Source organism: Ooceraea biroi, chromosome 6 (assembly GCF_003672135.1).
Source record: "Ooceraea biroi isolate clonal line C1 chromosome 6, Obir_v5.4, whole genome shotgun sequence".
NCBI lineage: Eukaryota > Metazoa > Arthropoda > Insecta > Hymenoptera > Formicidae > Ooceraea > Ooceraea biroi.
Window position 1 is genome coordinate 4,227,111 of NC_039511.1, and position 21,113 is coordinate 4,248,223.

A 21,113-nucleotide genomic window follows, 5' to 3' on the forward strand; every position below is an offset into this window, starting at 1 on the left:
CCTACTCTTTCTTCCTTTCTCTCTTTCCCGTTCTTTTTTCTTTCCCTCCTTCTCTCTCTCTTTTGAAGTTCTCGTATCCCGTTATCCATGTCTTTCCTCCTCTCATCCTCTCACGCTTGCATTGTCTCGCCGTTGTCTCGCACGCTATCTACGTGCCAGGGTGCTCGGGTGCCAGAAATTTCAAACACGCCGGCTACGCCAGTACAACTTTCACCGTAATTAAGGAAGAGATCGCTTCTGTCTGATGTCAGATTCCACCAGGCCTGATTAATAATTCGTACGGCGCGCGCGGAAAGGGTGAGGTCCTACGAGACACTGCTCGTAGGTTCACCTTACGAGAATAGTTGCCGAACAACGGATAACCGTCCTCCGATACACGGCCGCGGAAGAACCGAAACTGATCGTCGTGCCGTGTCGTCGGAAACTTCAAATCACGCTCGACTAACTTTCCGACAATTAAGGAGTAGACCGGACGGCGCGATTTTAGATGGGAGTGATGCTGATAACTTTCCAACGTTACATGCGCTAGCAGTATAATAGCTGTTTGGTCGAGCGGCAATGGCCAATTAAGAAAGATTCTATGAAATAAACAAAATTAAATTTTAACCGTACACTTATCAATCGGAAAATATCACAAGTAATTAAATAACAGTAACACTAAATCATTAAATTACTATACTGCACAATGAATCTTGTAATATTTATTGTGACGTTTCTCGTCTAACGTCGCGCAGCTGCATTCAAAATTTGTACTTTCATAAATTTTTATGTCAAATCTCAAACGGGAAATGTACACGAAGTCGAATTTGAAATGCATACGATACGGATATACACAAGCGTCACATTTGACACATGTATGTATAATTTAAATGCTTTACGCAAGGAAATTGTATGATGGTACAGCAAATCAATTTTATTATTACAGAACAATCAGAAAATTCAAATAAAAAAAAGTCAGAATCGAAGCAGGGAACATAACATGATAAATGTAATAAAATGTTGTTCAAAAATATCATAAAGAAAGGAAGAGAAGGAGGAAAGTAAGGCGCGCAGCAAAGCACTTGGGACGTGGATTCCTCGCATCGAACACGTAAATATGTTGTGTCCTGCGAGATTATTGGATGCGATCGTGCACGTATATCCATCCTCGCTCGACAGAGACACGTACGGAAAACGTGTGGCTGCACGTCGGCAGGACTCATCCTCTATCCAACGCAGGCTGCACTCAAGAGTGGCGTTACCAGTTTCCTCGCCGGTGCCTCACCAACTACGGGGCAAAGGGGAGGAGGGAAAACGCGGAAAAACAGTCACGTTTATCATCGAGCTCGGCAGGCAGAACAGTACGGGGCGGGCGCAGGAGGTATAAGCGTAGAGAATGGCCTACGCATAAGTATAAAATGCCGTAATGTACGGACGTACGACGTCCCGCCCTTGCTATAAAGAAAGACGCTAAATGGCTGGCTGCGCATGGGAGCGCGCCATGCACTCGACGGCACGCAATGGTTCACATGAAGTCCGTACGGAAGGTAAGTTGGCGTGCATTGCATTGTATCGTCAGGCATTATTCATAAGGAAAACACTATCGATAATGCTGATAACGTAAGCCACTGCGATTACGTTCGTTTCCGTCGAGAATCGGTACGATTTACTACCTACGCATGCATACTTCAGTCTATGCCGTTAAGCTCCAGCATTTATCAATGAACGGCGAAAGTCTTCGTCCGCCCTACTCATAGACAAAATCGGCCTGGAACTACCCGCGTCTTGCAAATCTCGATTCATCGTTGCATCTCCGAAGTCGTTCGCGTTTCTCTGATCGATTGGACTTTACACAAATTCCTCTTAAACGATGTTTAACAAACGTGCACATCGAAATGAAATTTATGAATTTGTTTAGTATTTATGGCGGATGATGGTTTTCAACACTGCGCTTCGCATTGGAATTCAGTTTATTGCCTTATTGGGAATGCGAAAAATGAAAGAAAATCAAACATCGCTAATCAATAATTGTGGCATTTGAGACATTTTGTTAAAATAGGATTCTTCATTACAAAGAAATACATAATGATTGTAAATTTGTAAACTCACCTTCGAACTGATCCTGGATTGGCCCAAACTGGTTCTTTTTCTTCTTAGTGGCCCATCGATGGCTGCCGCTTACACACTCGTTCGCGAAAGATAACTCGCGATAAATACACGCGATGATTTACAATCTCGACACGATACTCGAAGACGCATTTAATTACGATCACGGAATACTTTAAATGACATTCCCTATTCACCGTACCATAAACGACTACCATGTTTCGCCAGAGAATTCTAAGGTACGATATTGTTCACGAATAAGATGATATATATCGTTTAGCGAGTAGTATTTCCATCGTAAAATGCACGATACACACGGCACTCGCAATGCGCGCATTCTCCTCCGACTGTCAGTCCGTAAATTCATCGCCACCACCTAAAATACATAGCAGTGAAACAATATTATTCCTGCCCGTGATCGCTGCAAGTTGTGTTTTAAATAAATAGATCTCGCGAAATATATATTGATATTCTTACTTCAATATACATTATTTCAAGAAACAGTCATTGTGAAGTGTGAACTATTATTTGTGGAAATAAATTAATAACACGCGTTCATAATCCCAAATTGTAACGTAATTGAATGTAAATAGTATTTTCTAAAATTCTGTCGGTTACGTGTCTCAAGAGTTAATGATAGTACAATATAAAACATGTTACTATTCTATTTCTCTAATTTGAGATTAATTATTGATAAACTGTCGATATATCCTTATATATCAGTTGATATATTGCATGAAAGGTGCAGCAATATAAAATTCCTTTCGATTTTATATGCCTTTTTAAGAGTCGATGTTAACGTCACGAATAGTAAACAGTGCGAAGTGGAATATAAATGTATACGATACAGAGGCATACATTGCACTTGTATGAAGAAAAGAGACAACTTCCAGCAACTCTGACACTCAAAGGAGGATCCGCAGCAATTGCAATGCCTCAACATCCCGGAGAAAGCCCGGAAAAATAAACCAGTTTATCATCAAGCTTATAGAGTGGAGAAAGACAAGATGCAATCCAATTACTATATAAAATTACCGTAAGTGCAATCGCATGTGCGATTTTATAATAATAACATAACGAAAACGTAATTCATCCATTTAAAAACGAAATTCAAACGTATTTTATCTCGTGAATATTATAATCGATCGTTTTTCAAACTTCAAAACAAATGAAGAGAGTAATCGAAAAAAAAATTTGCACGAGCTTCAATTTTATCTGCGCGAGTGTTTGATACAAGCTAATGGAAAAATACGGAATATTTCAAAAGTTTGAGCGGATAATATATTTTCATATGATATATTTTCATATGATTCTTTCCTATATTCTCTTTGCTTTAAAAATGGATATAAATAATTAGAGTGACAATTGAATTGACAATTGAGTGACAATTAGCATGACGTTTTTCTTGTCATCAAACGTTTAATGTCAGATCTACTGGCGTCTTCTCATTTAGGTAGATATATATTCAGACATATGTAAGAGACATATATAAGTGTAAGACAAATAATGCGAAAAAGCTTCGGGATTCATTCGGAAAGGGCGTAGTACTCCCAGGAAGGCGGCGAGACCGTCGCGATCCCCGGCTGATGTTCGCGTCTTTTTCCACTGCGAAGGAGCGCAATGGAACTGCGCGAGTTTGCGCGATGAAGGTGCATTCACACCGCGCAGTGGCAAAACCGACCATGCTGGTACATGCGCAATAGTGTATTGATCCTGCGAATTTGAGATGCACGTACCCAGCATCTCCAGTGGTCCAGTGACTGTACACAATGCTATTTCTGTTCGGCGTTCTTCCAGCATTTCGCGAGCGAGACGTCCCGCGCGAGTAATGATAGCCGGACCGAAGCCTGTCCGTGTCGCCGATTGATAAACGCGCTTCGAAGAAGAGGAGATCGAACGCATCGCGGCAGATTATGATATGCAAGAAGGGCACGGGATAAACGTCATACCGTAGAAAACGCGTAACGAGGAACCTGAAGAAGCTGAAGCGCAAGTATGTCACGATCATTCAGATAACTTTCGCTATATGCACATATTTATCTAATATATCTTATACATAACATAAACATCTGTACAACCTATAATAAATTTATCATTATCCATATAATAATTCTATTGTACTAAAAAAAGATTGTTAAATTGAGAAAACTACGAGACGAGAAATAATTACGTGGTGTCAATAAGCTCACACAAATTTTATGCTCGCAAATTAGTTTTTTACTAAGAAAGATTAACAACTGAAAAGCGTACCCTGTAAAAATTAATATGAGCAGGGAGCCACTTAACGCAACAGGTTCATAATTCTACAACTAACAACTCGCAAAGCTTAGTTAAGCTATCGACGTAGCGTTATAAGTACCAGTTAGATTAAATTGAAACTTTTGCCGACAATAGAGTGAAGTATGAACGACATTTGAATAAAACATCGTAAAGCAGAATCACAAATGTCGGATAATACCAATCTTAAAAATTTCGATTTTATCTTTCATTTTTCTCATAATGAATACTGAAGATCATTTTATCCAAAGTTATAAAATACATTGCGGAATATGTAATTTAAGCTTCCTAGCATAATAACTAAAATGATAAAAATTATATTCGTCAATGTTCTCCAAAATAAAATGTAGGTAAGTGATACAATTTTTAGATAAGATGCAAACATAACCGGACAACACGTGTAGTATTTATATTGTCGCTTTTGCTGCAACTTTGGGAAGAAACGCGAGAAATGTTCCAAGAACGCGGAACGCATTAGATGTCATTTTATTATTATTAATAATAATTAGAATTATTAATAATAAGATTAACAAACTGATATTTTTCCCAACACAATAAAAATTTATCGCATCACAGTATCTCAATGATAATGATGCTTTAAATAACAATTTTCATCAAATACATGGTATTTATTTTACGTTATGTAGATAAAGTAAAATAAATTCGCGCATTTCTTCCAGCAAATAAACGCGTTATTGCTTACATGCCTCGTGTGCACAATCGGAGAAATAAAACGTATCAATGAAATATATTGTTTATATATTGAATAATATCTCTCATTCATTCAAATATATAAATACACAAATCTATCGATGAAAAATGTTCGATAATCAAAGACCTAATCTCATATAGATTAACCTATTTCTGTTCAGGATGCTTTCGATGATCCCGGTTTAATCACACGTTTGCAAAGCAAAATGATATCCCCTTTAATCATCCTGATCCTTTCGGTGGGGATCTGCTACAGTAACCCAGACGCTAAGAGACTTTACGATGATCTGCTCTCAAATTACAATCGGCTGATCCGACCTGTATCCAATAATACCGACACCGTTATTGTGAAGCTGGGACTCCGTCTCTCGCAGCTCATTGATCTCGTACGTGATATGTATATATATCTCGCAACATAAGTTTATGTGCAATATCCTCTGTGAATTGAACATATATATCCGGCAATGTAACTGTCTCTTTTCTCATGAAATCCATTTGTCCTTTGCAGAATTTAAAAGATCAAATCCTAACGACGAACGTCTGGCTAGAACACGTGAGTTGAATATCTGAGGGTTGAGTTAATATCGAAGAGAACTTGACGAACTTTTAGTTGCTATCGAGGTTGTGACCCGAAGGTTGCCCCGTATGACTGAGATAAAATTAATAATTTCAGGAATGGCAGGACCATAAGTTCCAGTGGGATCCTTTGGAATACGGAGGTGTCACTGAACTCTACGTGCCTAGCGAGCACATATGGCTGCCCGATATCGTGCTTTATAACAAGTACGTGATACTGTACTCCCGATATATTTATTTCTCTTACAATTGTAAGGAAGTCTATAAATCTACTGCGCAGAATGTCCTGCATTCTTCGGCTTATCGATTTTGCGATCGGAAATTACACGACGTGTCACGTCTACATTGTGTGCGCTACGAGCGTAATAACTATCGAAATAATGAACAATTTATTTTCAGCGCGGACGGGGAATACGGCGTGACGACGATGACCAAGGCTATTCTGCATTATACCGGCAAGGTTCTTTGGACACCACCGGCAATTTTTAAATCCTCCTGCGAGATAGACGTCAGATACTTTCCCTTCGATCAGCAAACTTGTTTCATGAAATTCGGCTCGTGGACGTACGACGGCTTCCAAGTAAGTAAACTAATTGGTTTTGAGACAGCAAATATACAAGTATATGCAAAATGTGTGCAACTATGTAAATATCGCGCTGATCATTTTTACCATTGCAGGATCGATCTCTGATATTTTATCCACTTGTACGTTTTTCAGATCGATCTAAAACACATCAATCAAAATGTGGGCGACAAAGTCGAAGTAGGCATCGACCTGCGAGAATATTATCCTAGCGTAGAATGGGACATACTGGGGGTTCCGGCGGAACGTCACAAGAAATACTATCCATGCTGTCACGAACCGTATCCCGACATATTCTTCAACATAACTCTGCGTCGAAAAACCTTGTTCTACACGGTGAATCTCATAGTACCATGCGTTAGCATCTCTTACTTGTCGGTGCTGGCCTTCTACCTGCCAGCTGATTCCGGAGAGAAGATCGCGCTGTGCATCAACATCCTGCTTTCCCAAACCATGTTTTTCCTGCTGATATCTGAGATTATACCATCCACGTCATTAGCGCTACCGTTGCTCGGCAAATATCTGCTCTTCACGATGATCTTAGTCGGACTGTCAGTCGTGATAACGATTATTATACTGAACGTGCACTACCGCAAACCGAGCACTCATAAAATGGCACCTTGGGTGAGGAAAATCTTCATCAGGAGATTACCGAAACTGCTCCTGATGAGAGTGCCCGATGATCTTCTCAATGATCTCGCCGCGCACAAGATACACGGACGAGGAAGATCGGGAAAGAAGAGCAAATTCAATGCTGCCATTACAGCAGCAGCGCAATCATCATCGATAATATCTTCGCCGGATTCTGCCCGCCATCAGAGAATCGACGGTACAAACGGTCCTTTCAAAGACCTTTCTACTCAATTTAAGATAATCGATTCTATGTGAAAAATTCGATGTAAGCTTTTTCTAGCTTGAACTGACAAAATCATTCGTCCGGACTAAAGTCATTTGCTAAAGTGGTGGATGAGATTATCGGATCCCACTTATTTCGCGCGTGTTTTTACTCCTTCCATTTTACTTAAAGAATCAAACTATATATGTGGCGTTCTATTTTGCCACATAAATTGCAAGAAGCAACGATTGTATGGCAATTATCAATGTTTCAGGTTGCAATGGTTTACACAGGACGACTGTTCACAATCGATTTCTAGTCGGCAGTTTAGAATATAATGGGCTTCCAACAGTTATGTCCGATCTGGATGAGTCATTGAGCGATGTAACGCCAAGGAAGAAGTATCCTTTTGAGTTGCAAAAGGCTTTACACAACGTAATGTTTATCCAACATCACATACAACGTCAGGACGAATTCAATGCAGTAAGAATTTTAAGCAGTTTGACAATATGAATCTGAAAAATTATACAGTCTAAAAGAATATGCGAAGAAAACGTCTAGCTATTTCTGTTACGTTTAAAAAATATAGGAGTCTTCTCAAGGATGAAGAAACAATTATAGAAATTGAAAGGAATAATTATAGGAAGAAAATCTATTTATGTTCGAGATTATTTCCAAGATTTTACATTGGACAGGAAAAATCTCTTTTTAGACAAATAAGTGTACCCTTTTAAATATCCTCATTCTTTGTACTTTAAATATATTAATATATTTTTTACCACATCGTCACACAGGAAGATCAAGATTGGGGTTTCGTCGCAATGGTTCTCGATCGTCTCTTCCTGTGGATTTTCTCGATAGCCTCCGCAGCTGGAACCTTCACGATTCTGTGCGAAGCACCGGCGCTCTACGACGACACGAAACCGATCGACATGCAATATTCTTCCGTTGCTCAACAGCAATTTCTACCGCCTGGTCAGGACTTCTTGGAGACTATCGTGTAGAAGCGTTCGTAGGACATGATTCTACATATTAACGTGGTATTACCGACATATAAGGAAGCGGCGAGCCGTCTCACCGAATATAGCGAAGTCTGATAGGTCATACCAAGGAACCGAAGAAACTTTTTCAACGCGAAACGTATAACATTCGCGATTGTTCCATTACGCACATTGCGAGATTCTTATTCATAGGGATTCTACTATATCTAGATAAATTACGGTTCTGATGATATTTCTAAGATGTACGAGATATTAGCATTACAATATTGATCGCGGTTCTGGCGGAACTGGCCTAAAATATATAAGTGTGATTTAATCTCGCGGGAGACAACTCGCCGACTTGCCTTGTACGCGAATGACGATTACGACGCATGATTATTATTCCTGAAATGAAAAACTTCATTTTTACTTATCGCTATACGCGCAAGTAGTGCGCGAGTCGTTCTTTGATAACAATGTCTATCGATGTTCGCAATGCTGCAACGGAAGACTTCGCGATAGGTATCATTTGTAAAACTTTTGGTAACGATGGTTACACAGACAATGCATAATAATGCTATTTCACTCGCACATCAAAGTCTAACTGTATATAGAGACACGTTTCATGCTCTAATTAACCCTTTCGCTACGGCAACGACCGATCGAAAAGCTACTATACAATACGAACGTACGAAACTAGTGGCATCCATGTATGTAATTAGCTGGAATCACACCTTTTAACATATTTTAATATTGCATTTTTTATATCTTAATATATGTTGACACTTCTACGAACAGAACAATTCATTATTTCATCAAGATTCAACCGAAAAGCTATCATACAGCGGATGCAAAACATTAGCATCCAATATATAAAAGATTCGTTTTATTCATAGACATCAAAATTTATCGATATTAAGATATAAAATATGATGTTAGGAGATGTTAGAAGATGTGATATTCATAAATACCATGTAACTTGAACTATAATCCAGTTATTGACGTGTTTGACTTTGTAGTTAGACTGAAATCTAACTGACATCATATCCTTTAACATGTTTAATATTATATCTTTTACATGTTTGCATTGATATATTTTAACGTTTATAGACAGAAAAATTAAATCTTTCGCTACGGCAACCCGGGATGCTAATGGTAACTATTTACACAGGATATTAATATAGTATTAATATAAGATTAATTCGTTTATATTATAAAAGTCTATTGTTACGCATTCTTTATTAAGATTATAGATTAGTGAATTGTTATGGCGACTATAGTCGCCCTTAGTAGCGAAAGGATTAATATCTACTCGAAAAGAGCAATCGATTCATATACGTAGCATAGTTTTTCGATGAATTATAAACGGAACTTTTTTCATTACAAACGAGTTATCGTATATACTCGAGTTTGTTCGATATACTGTACGCATTGAAAACCAAAAATAAAGACTACAAAAGGGAAATCAAAGCTTAAATTTTTCATAATTCTTAATAACGAAGTCCGTAAATCTAATTAAAATATGTGATATACTCACCTTAATGTCAGGAGGATGACCATATCTAAGAACGTTTGTTCCTTAGATTTGTAGTTCTCACGTCACCTAATTCTCAGTAGATTACTTGATACAAAGAATGAGTAAGCGTAGAGGATAAACGAGGTTGTTGGACTTACGATTAATAATTTATTTATATTTGCTAAATTAAATGCTCTGGCACCATGGAAGATCGTAAATATAACAAATGCACAATTATCGCAACAAAACAGAACGTCGCAACAGTTGTAAGATAAATCATACTCTCAACCATTAAAGTTCAGCAAAAATATATTCTAGACAAAACTAGAACAAAACTAGAACGTACTTCGGAAATTGCAGTTTATACGCAATCATTCCCCGGCCCTATTACTTGTGCGACCTGTAATTTATCTGTGCAACCAAGGAATATTCTGTTTTCAGTTTCTCTGAGGAAAATTCTACCCTTTGAAAGTGTATAAAATAAAATAGAGATTATGTGACAAATATATGTTTAACTTAAAACTATTCGGCTAAACGCATGTTCGAACAAGTTATATCAATTCACTTGCAACTGTGTGCAGTCTCTGCACGCTATTGGCCTTTGACAGCTAACCGCTTGACTAAAGTATGAGCTTATTGACATTGATACGAAGAGAATACGATATAAAAATGAAATCTACAATCATTTCGAAATTTCTATAAAACAGTATTCTTCAATCAGCGAAGTATTGCCCATTAAATGACGTTTACTCATATTACCATAATCAGGAAACGATCTTAAAAATAATTTAAAAACTTGGAAAGTGTTCTTCTTGTAGATTACGAATACTGAAATGTAATTAAAACTTATTAGAAAATAAAAAATTTTAATTTTGCCTTAATGCAATATTAATTAAATCGTAATACTAATCTAATGTTCAAAAAACGGAATCCTCTTTTGATACAAATAAAGTTTGAAAGAATTGAAAATATTAATAGGATAGAATGAGAAACACAAGCGAGTGAAGAACACTGTTCTGTCACGCATCTTCGAGCTCTGAAACTTACCCGAGTTTCGTCGTCGAATTTTCTTTGTTCTGCTAACTGCATTAATATACCTACAAACTGAATTGTGCTAAAATGAAAATAAAACACAAATCGATGCATCCCTCTTATATGAATTATTGTAAATCTCAAAATGCGAGACTGGTAATTATCGGTAAATGCACTCATCACAATTTCTGACGTTCTAACAATACAATGATTTCACGCCATTTGTTTATAGTACAAGAATATTTGCAGTCTCAAAATACATGTATCATTAAAAATTAATTCGATGATAAAATTATAAATTCTTATGATACCCTTATTTTCAAGATAGAAAAGAAATATCAAGAATATATTATTGTATTTCTTCATCTAGAATTAAAATATATGTAAACTGCTATTATAATATATATGTACTAACTTGCGATTTCGTACCAATGATTATTTTTAAATACAAGTATAATCGGTGGAGGAAACAAACTGGACACAAGCGTTGGTTTCCAAAGAAGGATATGGACTTTGCTAGTATAAACATGCATGAGAAGACGCATGAAAAAATTTCGGAGGATATATCTGAAGAGGAGGAAATTCAATTACATCTTGGAGTTTTGGTAAAGGCGATAAAAGACGACTGAATGGATTTCCAAACGAGGAATCGAGAAAGGACGTGTAAAGGAAAAGTAGAAGAATCTATGAACAGAACACACTTGAAACATCCTACAAAACAGCATCGCATCGACATACAACTATTGAAAGTTGGATTACATAAGCTGGAATAATTCGACACTAACATTAAATCATCCGAGTGTAAACAGTTGTTCTCTCAATCGAATATGAGAAAGAGTTCGAAATATATCGAAGCAACGCCGCAAGGCGGAACTTCCATTCTCTCTTCTGCTGCCCTAATGCTTATCAGTATCATCACGACGATATCATACGTATCGATACAAATTACAATATCCTTGTAATGAAAAGAACTTACGTGTCCTTATACTAGATGAAGTTCGCAAATCCCTTTTCATTGTACGCAAAAATATATGTATATATTTATATATATTTTTTTAAATATACGCCTATGTGTGCTTATGTTATATATATACTTAGCTAAATTTGTGGAGGCATGCTTTAAATATATGCTGGCACTCCAGTATATCGAGTTTCACCAAAGATTCAGATTTCTTACACTTTCTCTAAATCCTATCACTAACTCTCCGCGAAATCCGTATTTCAGTACAAAAATAAACATACACGAGAGCATTATTATTTGAGACTCAAAACGAGACACTTTTCATTGTTTCACACGCTGTGTTATTTCTTATAATCTTCTATTATAAAAATTGCCGCAGAAAACATAATTAAATATGATATATAATTAAACTTTTTAAATATATTAAAATTTATGTCGAATTATATTAAAGGATAATTAATTTTTTTATATTATTTTATATATTTTATACTATCTTATTATATACTGTTTAGATTATATTTTCTATTATCAATTAAAAAATTATATAAAAATATATTAAAACATTAAAATTTAAATATATATATTCAAATTATACGTAAACATAATTAAATCGATCTGAAAATACTTCTTAGGATAATTGATTTATTAAAGAAATTTAATAAATCGATTTAAATGTTTCTATATGACGTGAAGCAATAAAACTGTCCCATAGAACTCATGTGTCCAGATTTCCAGCAACAAGCTCATGTACATTTTTTAGCTCGCTCCGAAAAGCTTTCTATATAGAATACAACTTCTAAATAATACATTGAATTGTTAACCGCTGTTAATAATAAACCGTTAAAATTCCGTCAGATATCGGAAAAACTAAATGATATAACAGACATGCAGAAAATTGTGAACCAGAGATATTTCGTAACCAAAGAATTTAATTTCCATTATTTATAATGGAGATAAGGAAAGGATACGAGTTTTTCAATACGTGGATATCAAATATCCGTTTCTCTTTGCGAAAATATATCTGAAATTCCTTTCAACATTTATGTTTCGTATCACCTTGTTTTTTACGTTATGTCATATATCAATAATCCAGTATATTAAGTAGAAGTTTCATAATTCGGTATCATCGTCACCGTCATCTTCTGTACGATTCGCAGACTTGGATACAATGCTCGCGCGCGATGCATTGTATCCACTAGGAGCTGACTTCAACGAACTATCATTCTTCGTGTATCGCAACGCGCTGATTTTTGTAAACTTGAAGAGTCGTATACAATATATATATAACTTACATTCTCGGCGATCCTTCCCTTCTGCTGTTGTTTTTAACGTGCGATAAGCGAAGGATATTGAATAGCCATTACGGAATCGCGTAGCGGGAAGCTGAAATCTATGTGCACACGCGTAGTCTTGAGATCAACCTTTCCAGGTGCCGATATAATTTTTGCAATTCGGACAGAAGTGATGAACGCTCATGAAGGCGCTCATGCAAAATGGCAGACACGAGCAGAGGCAGCAACTGAAACAAGAGATCGTCACGTCATTATTAAGCGCACAGAAGTTACCGACAGGAACATACGATGAATGTTTTACGCTTTATAAAAACGAATTTCCCACGATTGTAAAAAATATGCATACAGATTCTAGATTTCTGTCTCGGTATGCGCAGATAATTTCAGAAATAGATTTAAATTTCTACAAGACGGGCGATAAAAATCTGCATTCCTGAACGTGATTCTAAGCTGGATAAATTAACGCGGAAATATGTAGATAGATAGATCTTGACGTAAGAAGGATAAAAACCGCTTCGATGATCAATGTATAACGTGTGCAAAAACTGCGAATAAAAACAGCAATGTGAATAGAGCAAGGTTTACCATCACTTACCCGAGTAAGCAGAGCACAATGCAGCAAATATGGGCGCTCGGCTGGTGATCCGATATCGTTGTAGTTTTGATGTCGGCGTGACAGGTCGGACAAGACATCTTCACGGGATTCGGCCCCAAAGCGTACGCCACATGCTGATGAATAACCCGTACTTCCGGCTGTGGCAGGGAATTCGTCTCCGTCGCGTTAAAACGCGGCTGCGACGTTGACTGGCTCGTACCCGGATACGCTGATGGTGTCGGCATTGTCGTTTGATTCGGCGGTTGATTGTCTGAAATCACATTCGAAACCAAATTTAGCATACACACGCATATTATCTGTAAAGCATTCCATTTTCTCAGTTTCCTTCAATTTCAATTTACATCCATATAAAAGAAAGACGGAGACAGCTAATTAAAATTAAGCACTGCTATAAAATGAAGAAAAGGAAAATGGAGAAGCGAGTTTTCTTTTTATTTGAGAAGCTTCATTGAAGTACTCGAAATATACACGTGTACATATTACGTACATGGCATAGGTATCGGTACTGACGCAGCTCCCAAAGGATACGGCGGTGAAGTAACTGGAGGACGCATAGGTTCTCCTGCAGAAGCTATGGCCTCCTCGTAAGACGGCGGAGCCGTGGGCAGAGGAGCCGAGGAATGGGCGCTAGCCCCGCCAAAACCGATGTTCTTCTCCATGTTTCTCTGAAAAGGAATCACTGTTAATATATTCCGTGATTAGTACTTTAATAACTCTTGATGTGCAAAGAAAACAAGCTCCAACTCCTACATAAATCAAGACGCTTGTAATTACTATAATTAAGCTATCATCATGTAAAGTATTACTGAGAGACGATAATAAATCTTTTGCGTAGTAATAAATCTTTTACAATGTTACGTATTATACACTGAAAAGATAGATTTATAATATAACTGTATATTCGCATTGCGACCGAGCGATTCTTTTGATTTTAATTAATTTCATACGATATATCACTTTTACACTTTGGATAACATTGTAACTAAAAGCTCAGACTTTTCAAGATACTTAATGCACTGATTTTGAAGATGTGCATGCGATAACATTTAAATGTAAATGACGAGTGCACGCCTGTGTGCTCACGCGCGAATAGAAAGTTGAGCGGATGTTGAGTAACGGAACATGCAATGTATATTTCCTAGTAAAAGTCGACGTAGAAAACTTGCAATCGAAATGTACGCTCTCATACTTTACTATCTTGTAATACTTCGGATGGATTACAATATCAATATATGGATTATACTATAGTTATATAGTTTACATAGCTGGTGCATTCACGCATTATTCACGCGTAAACATGAGTATTACGATCCTATGTTTGAATATAATCTGCATTTAGCTGACGCGGTTTTATGAACGTCATTTCGTATTTTCTGCAATTTTACATTACAAATTCAGAATATTAATTTACCGTAGAAATTGATTCTTGAGTAAAGCAAATTTTAATGCATTAATTTACGCAATTTAACGTAATAATAATATTAGATTGACCAGCAAGTTCGTGCGAACTTTTTAGCAAAATTCACATGCAAAACTTTGTAATAAAATAAGTTTCGTGTTTGAATTTTACTAAACAATTCAGACTTTCTGGTTAATCCAATGGTTAATATAATACTTGGAAACGCAGTTATTATTAAATCGAGTAATATGCAATTTAATAACTTATTATATTATTTAAAAAATAATCTTTGTAATATATATAAATTATCGAAAATAATTATCTCTTGAAGATAAAATCATCACAAAAACTCCTTCTTGTAGCAAATATTCACACTGATGCGGAATAGTTATTTTTAATCACCGAACGTTTCTGTGTTACTGAATACTTTCGCTTTGAAATGACAGATTAAATATGCCAATATATAGTCTTGACACGAATTTTAAAAGAACGCCGAAAACAATTTTAAAGAATGATATTTACATCCATTCTTTAATTGATATATAGCAAGCACAAGTATATAGATAGTAAAATATACACGTACAAAGTATGTTAAAAAATTTGCTACATAAAAATTAACTATTTCTGATAAACATTTTTGCAATCGTGATTTTCTCAAAATTTCAGTTACTTATCTATCTTATCTAATTCTAATTAAAGTTATTAAAGATAAAGAATTCTGATAAACAAATGATTAATGATAAATTACTCAAAATAATGTTTAAAAAATAATTCAAGTAATATAAAGCATATCACATATATATAGATATATAATGCTAAAAGAGTTATATTCATGTGTTCTTTATATAAATTTTCGAGTATATTTTCTTATATAATAAATTGTTACTTATTCTTCTTATATTTCACAATTGAACAAAAGTATTATACAATAAAAAATTATATTAACCACTTAAAACAAACATATATTTTTATATATAAAACATGCTCCTGCAATATGTAGTTCTTCCTATAATAAAGAAATATTGTATTACTACTATTATCTATTTAAATTTCAAAAATACAGTAGTCACATATGATGTAGAATAAAATTGAAAGACCATACATGCGTACTCTATACACATATGTCAGGCAGTTACGATTTGCACACATGCACATGCACGTACGCAATTTCGAAATTTCTAATACAATTCACGTAACAATTGACACGCATAAATTTGCGCAAACACTTTTAAGCAGCGAATCGCACGAGCGATGCGCTACAATGTCAATCAAATCATTCGAACAGGGGCAAAGCAAAATAAAAACCTCCCCGCGATGACAATTGTTACGAAATCGTGGAAATCGGGAAAACGAGATACAACGTAAATTTACTCACCGTTTGTCCCGTGTATGCAGACGTGTCCTGTGAATTAGGCAACGATCCACATAACCGTCGTGAGATTAGGTTAACAGTTGCGTCAGGAAGATAAGGTAAATTGCGATGACAAGACGTAAATGCATACGTGACAAAAGCTCGTCACAGAATACGCGACAGTCGGCTCATGACCTCGACGTCATTCACGATGCTCTACTCGCATGTCGAAAACGAGAGCGAAAGGAAAACGCGCGATCAAGCTACGGAAAAAACCAGTTGCGTTATCGCGACCAAACGAAACGACCGTGAAGCGACGACTAACGAGATTGATCTCCCGCGGGCGTTTCTTCGTCAAAATCATCCGATCCCACGTGACTCGCGTCCACCAATCCCAGCGATCGAACTGGAGCGATTATGTAAGTAACGCGGAATGTTCCTAGGGAACGAGTCTTGTTATTGGGTAACAAATACGATGCACATGGAGGCGTCAGATTTAAATTTAAGGGGAAGCTGGAGTTGCTAGTGAACTATTTTTTCACTATAGCGATGGTAATTGCAGTTTCGAAAATTCTCTTTATTGTTTGTGCAGAATAAAAAATCCTTTTCCACAAATGAAGTATAGATAGAAAGAAAGTCCGCTCTACAGGACTTTATATTCAAAATGGAAAAAAGTTAGAAAAGACAAATGCAAGTTTTTAACTTTTTTCCATTTTGAATATAAGTCCTGTAGAGCGGACTTTCTTTCTATCTGTACTTCATTTGTGGAAAAGGATTTTTTATTCTGCACAAGCAATAAAGAGAATTTTCGAAACTGCAATTACCATCGCTATAGTGAAAAAATAGTTCACTAGCAACTCCAGCTTCCCCTTAACCGAGAGGATTCTACAGGCGTTCTGAGAAAACTATACTCCTGATATAATTTCAAGAATATTCGATAAAAGAATGTGAATAATATAGCTTGCGAAAGTATAAATCAGATGGAAGAATATCAATAATTACATGTTATCTGCCTCAAGCTTCGTTTTTATCTCGTGGAGAGACTCCAGACTTTATTATAAGAGTTTAAGTTTTATAATAAAGTCTGGAGGCTTTATAATAAAATATTTTATTATACAGCCTCCTTTAAAGAATTAAAATATTAAGTTATTAACACATTAATATAGCTTGCGTTACCCTACATGAAAAGTATGACGTAATTTTCTTATAAAATACATTTGGCATTCATACATACACGCTGCATACGTATCATATAAACTTTATTTAATATAGATACTTAGATAGATAATGGTTGATCACGCGTATCTAATTTTGCGCTTCTTGTCGTCGTTCTCTCTGCTGGCATTTGTAATTTCTCTGCTGGCGACCAAACCAAGCCCATTAGGGTACAATCAGCTTCCAGGAGAGTTATATCTGTAGTAGCGCCTAAGAATTTGGAGGACAGTTCCAAGTCCTTTATCATTAGCCGTACTTTGGCTCCTCTCACGTAATATCTAAAGCAACGATAAAGAAATAAAAGCGTCTGATGAGCATTAAAATGTCACTCGAACCAACGACAGACAATTCTAGACACGTACTGTCCCTTTTTTACAGGCTTCCGACAAACGCAATGAAACTTCCATCCGAAATCAATGTACAGGTCGTCGCCAACCACGTGAAACACTTTACCGATTACTATTTTCCCCTCAGGATCTCCCAACTGAAACATCATAGATTAATTTTGCATGCTGAGTAGCCGGACAAGCACCTCTCTCGCGATAATGGACACTAGAGGCAGGGAATACACTCACATCCACAAATTTAGAATTGCGAACCAGGGAAGCAAATGTTTGCGGCCTTTCCGGCTCCTTAGGATCGTCGATGTGCGTAAATTTCTCGTAGCTTCGTGCGAAGCCACTCAATTTAAGGTCCGACTCCGATTCTCCTGTGTTTTCAACATTTCTCGTTTCCACTTCAGGAAACTCCGAAGTCGACGATCCCTTGCCCTCGCCGTCCGAATTTTTATCCGTGCTGAAACGCTTCGCAGATGCGACGTTCATTCTCAGCACATTGAGAGATCGCAAATGCGTGAATACTCGCTCGAGATGCCGTATTTTGTTCATGACAGCGGCGAAAATTCCGTCTTCTGTCACAGCGTTTGACGCTGCCAACGATTCTTAGGTTAACGCGAGATTGAGGTTATGTAAGAACTGCCGTGGTGCTATCCGCTATCGTAAACAGACGACGGAATCGGAGATCGTCCGTCGCAACATTAATAGCCGCGTCAAGCGGTAGCTTCCGCTTTACGGTAAACGATTAAATATATGTTTAAGAAGAAATAAATATTTATGAGTTATTTATTGGCATAATGTTATTGGAGCTTATCATAAACGTCAGGTTACGTGTGTGTCACATGTGAAATAACCTGTATTCAAATTGTATTTTAGATTGCCCTGAGAAAATTTATACGATGGCGTCCGCGATGTCAAGTATCATATCCAGGAGCATATCCACATCGACGCCTATGAACCGGATCATCCTGCTAAGCCGACTGAGAGTAGTAGACAACAGCACGATAGGGAAGAAAGCTATAGCTGCAGGAAAACCACCACGATGCATACATGTCTATAACCCAACTGGCGTCGGTCTTCTTGGTGAGACAAAATGAAAAATGGAAATTACATGAGAAGTATTGGGTTGTTCGGAGTTATTTCGTTTTTTCAAGGAAAAATGAAAGGCGGTTTTTTCATATTTAGAAAAAATTTTATTCAGTGATGTATTGGCCATTTTGTTCCACTACCTTTCGCCATCTTTCTGGCAACTTTAAGATTCCACGCTCATAGAAGTCCTCCTTATTGACAAAAAATTGAAGCAAGTGATTTTTGACGCCTTCATTTGAATCGAAGTTTACATTGTTCAAAGAATTTTGTAGAGACCGGAACAAATGGTAATCGGATGGTGCCAGATCAGGAGAGTATGGTGGGTGTGGTAGCACATCCCATCCAAGCTGTAAAAGCTTCTGGCGAGCGACCAAACTTGTGTGTGGTCTGGCATTGTCGTGATGGAATACGACACCTTTCCTATTCGCCAATTCCGGTCGCTTCTGCTTGATGGCAGCATCCAATTCATCCAGCTGACGACAATACACTTTCGAATCAATCGTCTGGTTGCTTGGTAGTAGCTCGAAAAATACGATTCCCTTCCAATCCCACCATACAGAAAGCATGATCTTCTTTTGATGAATATCTGCCTTGGATGTCGATTGAGCAGGTTCATCTTGCCTGGACCATGATCGTTTTCGCTTAACATTGTTGTAAACAATCCATTTTTCATCTCCAGTTATGATTCGCTTCAAAAATGGTTCATTTTCTTCACGTTTCAACAATGAATCGCAGATGGTAATGCGTCGAATCAAGTCAATTTCCTTTAAATTGTGTGGAACCCAAATATCGAGCTTTGAAACGAATCCAAGGCGTTTCAAATAATCGTAAACGGTCGAATTCGATAAATTTAACTTTTCAGCAATTTCGCGTGTTATGCGACGGTTTGCATCCACCAGAGCCTTTATTTTCTCGTCATTAGCTTTAATTGGCCGACCTGAACGTGGTGCATCTTTCAAATCGAAATTTCCAGTACGAAATTTCGAAAACCAATTCTGATACTGACGTTCGCTCAATACATCTTCTCCGTACACGGCACGCCATTTTTTTCTCGCTTGCACTGCATTTTTACCCTTTCGGTAGTAAAAAAGCAAAATATTACGAAAATGCTCACTTTGATTTTCCATGTTTGATGTGATGCCAAAAAACAATTACTTGACAGATCGCAACACAATAAGATACTAAATGACGTCTGAAATGTCAGTTGTCAAAATATAAAACGAATTTGCCGCTTAGAGTAAGGTTAAGTATCGAGGAACGCGACCAACGACATCGCTTTGTGAAAAACGAAATTACTTTCCGAACAACCCAATAATTTCTTCCGTTTTTAACGTATACAAATGCCTTTGTAAATTCTTTAGGGGATACAATTATGGTTGCCATAAGCGGTGAGAAGAAGAAAGGTATATTGGTAGGATTAAAAGCGAATCAGAAAACTAAAGTGCCCAGGTACGACAGCAACAATTTGGTACTCATAGACGACAATGGAACGCCTCTGGGTACGAGGATACACGTACCTATCCCACACATCCTCAGGACCAAAATGAAGGAAAAAACCCACAGCAAAGGGGCAAATTACACTAAACTGATTGCGATAGCGTCTAGATTTGTGTAATGCATCCTGCGTACCATCATAACATAAATGTATATTGCATTGTTTAAAATAAAATGTTAACAGTCATCTGTAGAACTGTTTCGAGTATGAGAACATGCATGTCGCTTCTCCCTATATTTTACTACTAGATGTCGAAATAAATTCAGTGTCTAATTTTATTTTTATTCCTCTAATAATGCAATTCTATTTATCTGAATATTTAAATTAATATTCAAATCTAAAATGTTGCAATTTCAAAGTGTTAACAGTGTTTGCAAAATTTCATGTCACAGCGCGACAACGCACTTTTTTCCAATAAAAATCGATCTTGATTTGGAAAGAGTAATATCGAATTAATTTACATAATATTTGGGTAATATTAAACAATCGTAATATGATTGTTGCTGAGTACGGTAATTTTTCGCTCCGATTCAAACTCGGAAAAACAATCAATACGTCCATTAGTATCGCGTGGAAAATATATACATTTAATTGACAAATATATGTCACACCGATCGGTCACACCCAAGTCCCATGGGAACAAACCGCTACTTTTCATATATTTATAAACATATATATGTGGCTGCATACAGTTACATACGTATACGTAGCTGAGTGTGACGCACAGTCGCAACTATAGATCCTTATGCGTCAAGCCATTTTTAA

The 21,113-nt window shown here is 36.8% G+C and overlaps 4 protein-coding genes across 5 annotated transcripts; 2 read left to right on the forward strand and 2 right to left on the reverse strand.

The window, feature by feature from the left end:
- The first annotated feature begins 3,811 nt into the window (after nt 1-3,811).
- On the forward strand, nt 3,812-9,517 carry LOC105281447 (acetylcholine receptor subunit alpha-L1). Its single transcript, XM_011342698.3, has 8 exons — nt 3,812-4,078; nt 5,235-5,459; nt 5,582-5,626; nt 5,747-5,856; nt 6,049-6,229; nt 6,368-7,061; nt 7,342-7,550; nt 7,862-9,517. Exons 2-8 carry the CDS (start codon nt 5,280-5,282, stop codon nt 8,069-8,071), a joined length of 1,629 nt encoding a protein of 542 aa, XP_011341000.2. The 5' UTR covers nt 3,812-4,078; nt 5,235-5,279; the 3' UTR covers nt 8,072-9,517.
- Nucleotides 9,518-12,184: 2,667 nt separating this feature from the next.
- Nucleotides 12,185-16,565, reverse strand: LOC105281455 (lipopolysaccharide-induced tumor necrosis factor-alpha factor homolog). 2 transcript variants are annotated; one of them, XM_011342712.3, is made up of 4 exons: nt 16,239-16,565; nt 13,952-14,143; nt 13,444-13,714; nt 12,185-13,075 (listed from the first exon to the last, which is right to left on the reverse strand). In XM_011342712.3, the coding sequence occupies exons 2-4, from the start codon at nt 14,121-14,123 to the stop codon at nt 12,973-12,975; spliced, it is 546 nt and encodes a 181-aa protein (XP_011341014.1). In that variant the 5' UTR covers nt 14,124-14,143; nt 16,239-16,565; the 3' UTR covers nt 12,185-12,972. The 2 variants fall into 2 exon arrangements, with proteins under 2 accessions (XP_011341014.1, XP_011341009.1); XM_011342707.3 differs by having other exon boundaries at nt 13,952-14,129; nt 16,239-16,558.
- A 773-nt stretch (nt 16,566-17,338) lies between these two features.
- LOC105281492 (28S ribosomal protein S28, mitochondrial) lies at nt 17,339-18,352 on the reverse strand. The gene is made up of 3 exons (XM_011342748.3): nt 18,005-18,352; nt 17,792-17,913; nt 17,339-17,707 (listed from the first exon to the last, which is right to left on the reverse strand). Exons 1-3 carry the CDS (start codon nt 18,314-18,316, stop codon nt 17,491-17,493), a joined length of 651 nt encoding a protein of 216 aa, XP_011341050.2. The 5' UTR covers nt 18,317-18,352; the 3' UTR covers nt 17,339-17,490.
- A 15-nt stretch (nt 18,353-18,367) lies between these two features.
- Nucleotides 18,368-20,540, forward strand: LOC105281484 (39S ribosomal protein L14, mitochondrial). The gene is made up of 3 exons (XM_011342740.2): nt 18,368-18,501; nt 18,641-18,847; nt 20,215-20,540. The coding sequence occupies exons 2-3, from the start codon at nt 18,664-18,666 to the stop codon at nt 20,466-20,468; spliced, it is 438 nt and encodes a 145-aa protein (XP_011341042.1). The 5' UTR covers nt 18,368-18,501; nt 18,641-18,663; the 3' UTR covers nt 20,469-20,540.
- The last annotated feature ends 573 nt before the right edge of the window (nt 20,541-21,113 follow it).

Excerpts from the sequence above, each read along its gene's own strand:
- LOC105281484 (XM_011342740.2), top strand. The coding sequence starts at position 18,664 with ATGGCGTCCGCGATGTCAAGTATCATATCCAGGAGCATATCCACATCG. Across the intron at positions 18,848-20,214 it reads AACTGGCGTCGGTCTTCTTG|GGGATACAATTATGGTTGCC; the intron begins GTGAGACAAAAT and ends TAAATTCTTTAG.
- LOC105281455 (XM_011342712.3), bottom strand. The coding sequence starts at position 14,123 with ATGGAGAAGAACATCGGTTTTGGCGGGGCTAGCGCCCATTCCTCGGCT. Across the intron at positions 13,715-13,951 it reads AGTACCGATACCTATGCCAT|ACAATCAACCGCCGAATCAA; the intron begins GTACGTAATATG and ends ATGTGATTTCAG. Across the intron at positions 13,076-13,443 it reads ATTGTGCTCTGCTTACTCGG|TTGCTGCCTCTGCTCGTGTC; the intron begins GTAAGTGATGGT and ends CTCTTGTTTCAG.
- LOC105281492 (XM_011342748.3), bottom strand. The coding sequence starts at position 18,316 with ATGAACAAAATACGGCATCTCGAGCGAGTATTCACGCATTTGCGATCT. Across the intron at positions 17,914-18,004 it reads GCAATTCTAAATTTGTGGAT|TTGGGAGATCCTGAGGGGAA; the intron begins GTGAGTGTATTC and ends ATGATGTTTCAG. Across the intron at positions 17,708-17,791 it reads AAGCCTGTAAAAAAGGGACA|ATATTACGTGAGAGGAGCCA; the intron begins GTACGTGTCTAG and ends TCGTTGCTTTAG.
- LOC105281447 (XM_011342698.3), top strand. The coding sequence starts at position 5,280 with ATGATATCCCCTTTAATCATCCTGATCCTTTCGGTGGGGATCTGCTAC. Across the intron at positions 5,857-6,048 it reads GATATCGTGCTTTATAACAA|CGCGGACGGGGAATACGGCG; the intron begins GTACGTGATACT and ends ATTTATTTTCAG. Across the intron at positions 6,230-6,367 it reads GGACGTACGACGGCTTCCAA|ATCGATCTAAAACACATCAA; the intron begins GTAAGTAAACTA and ends TACGTTTTTCAG.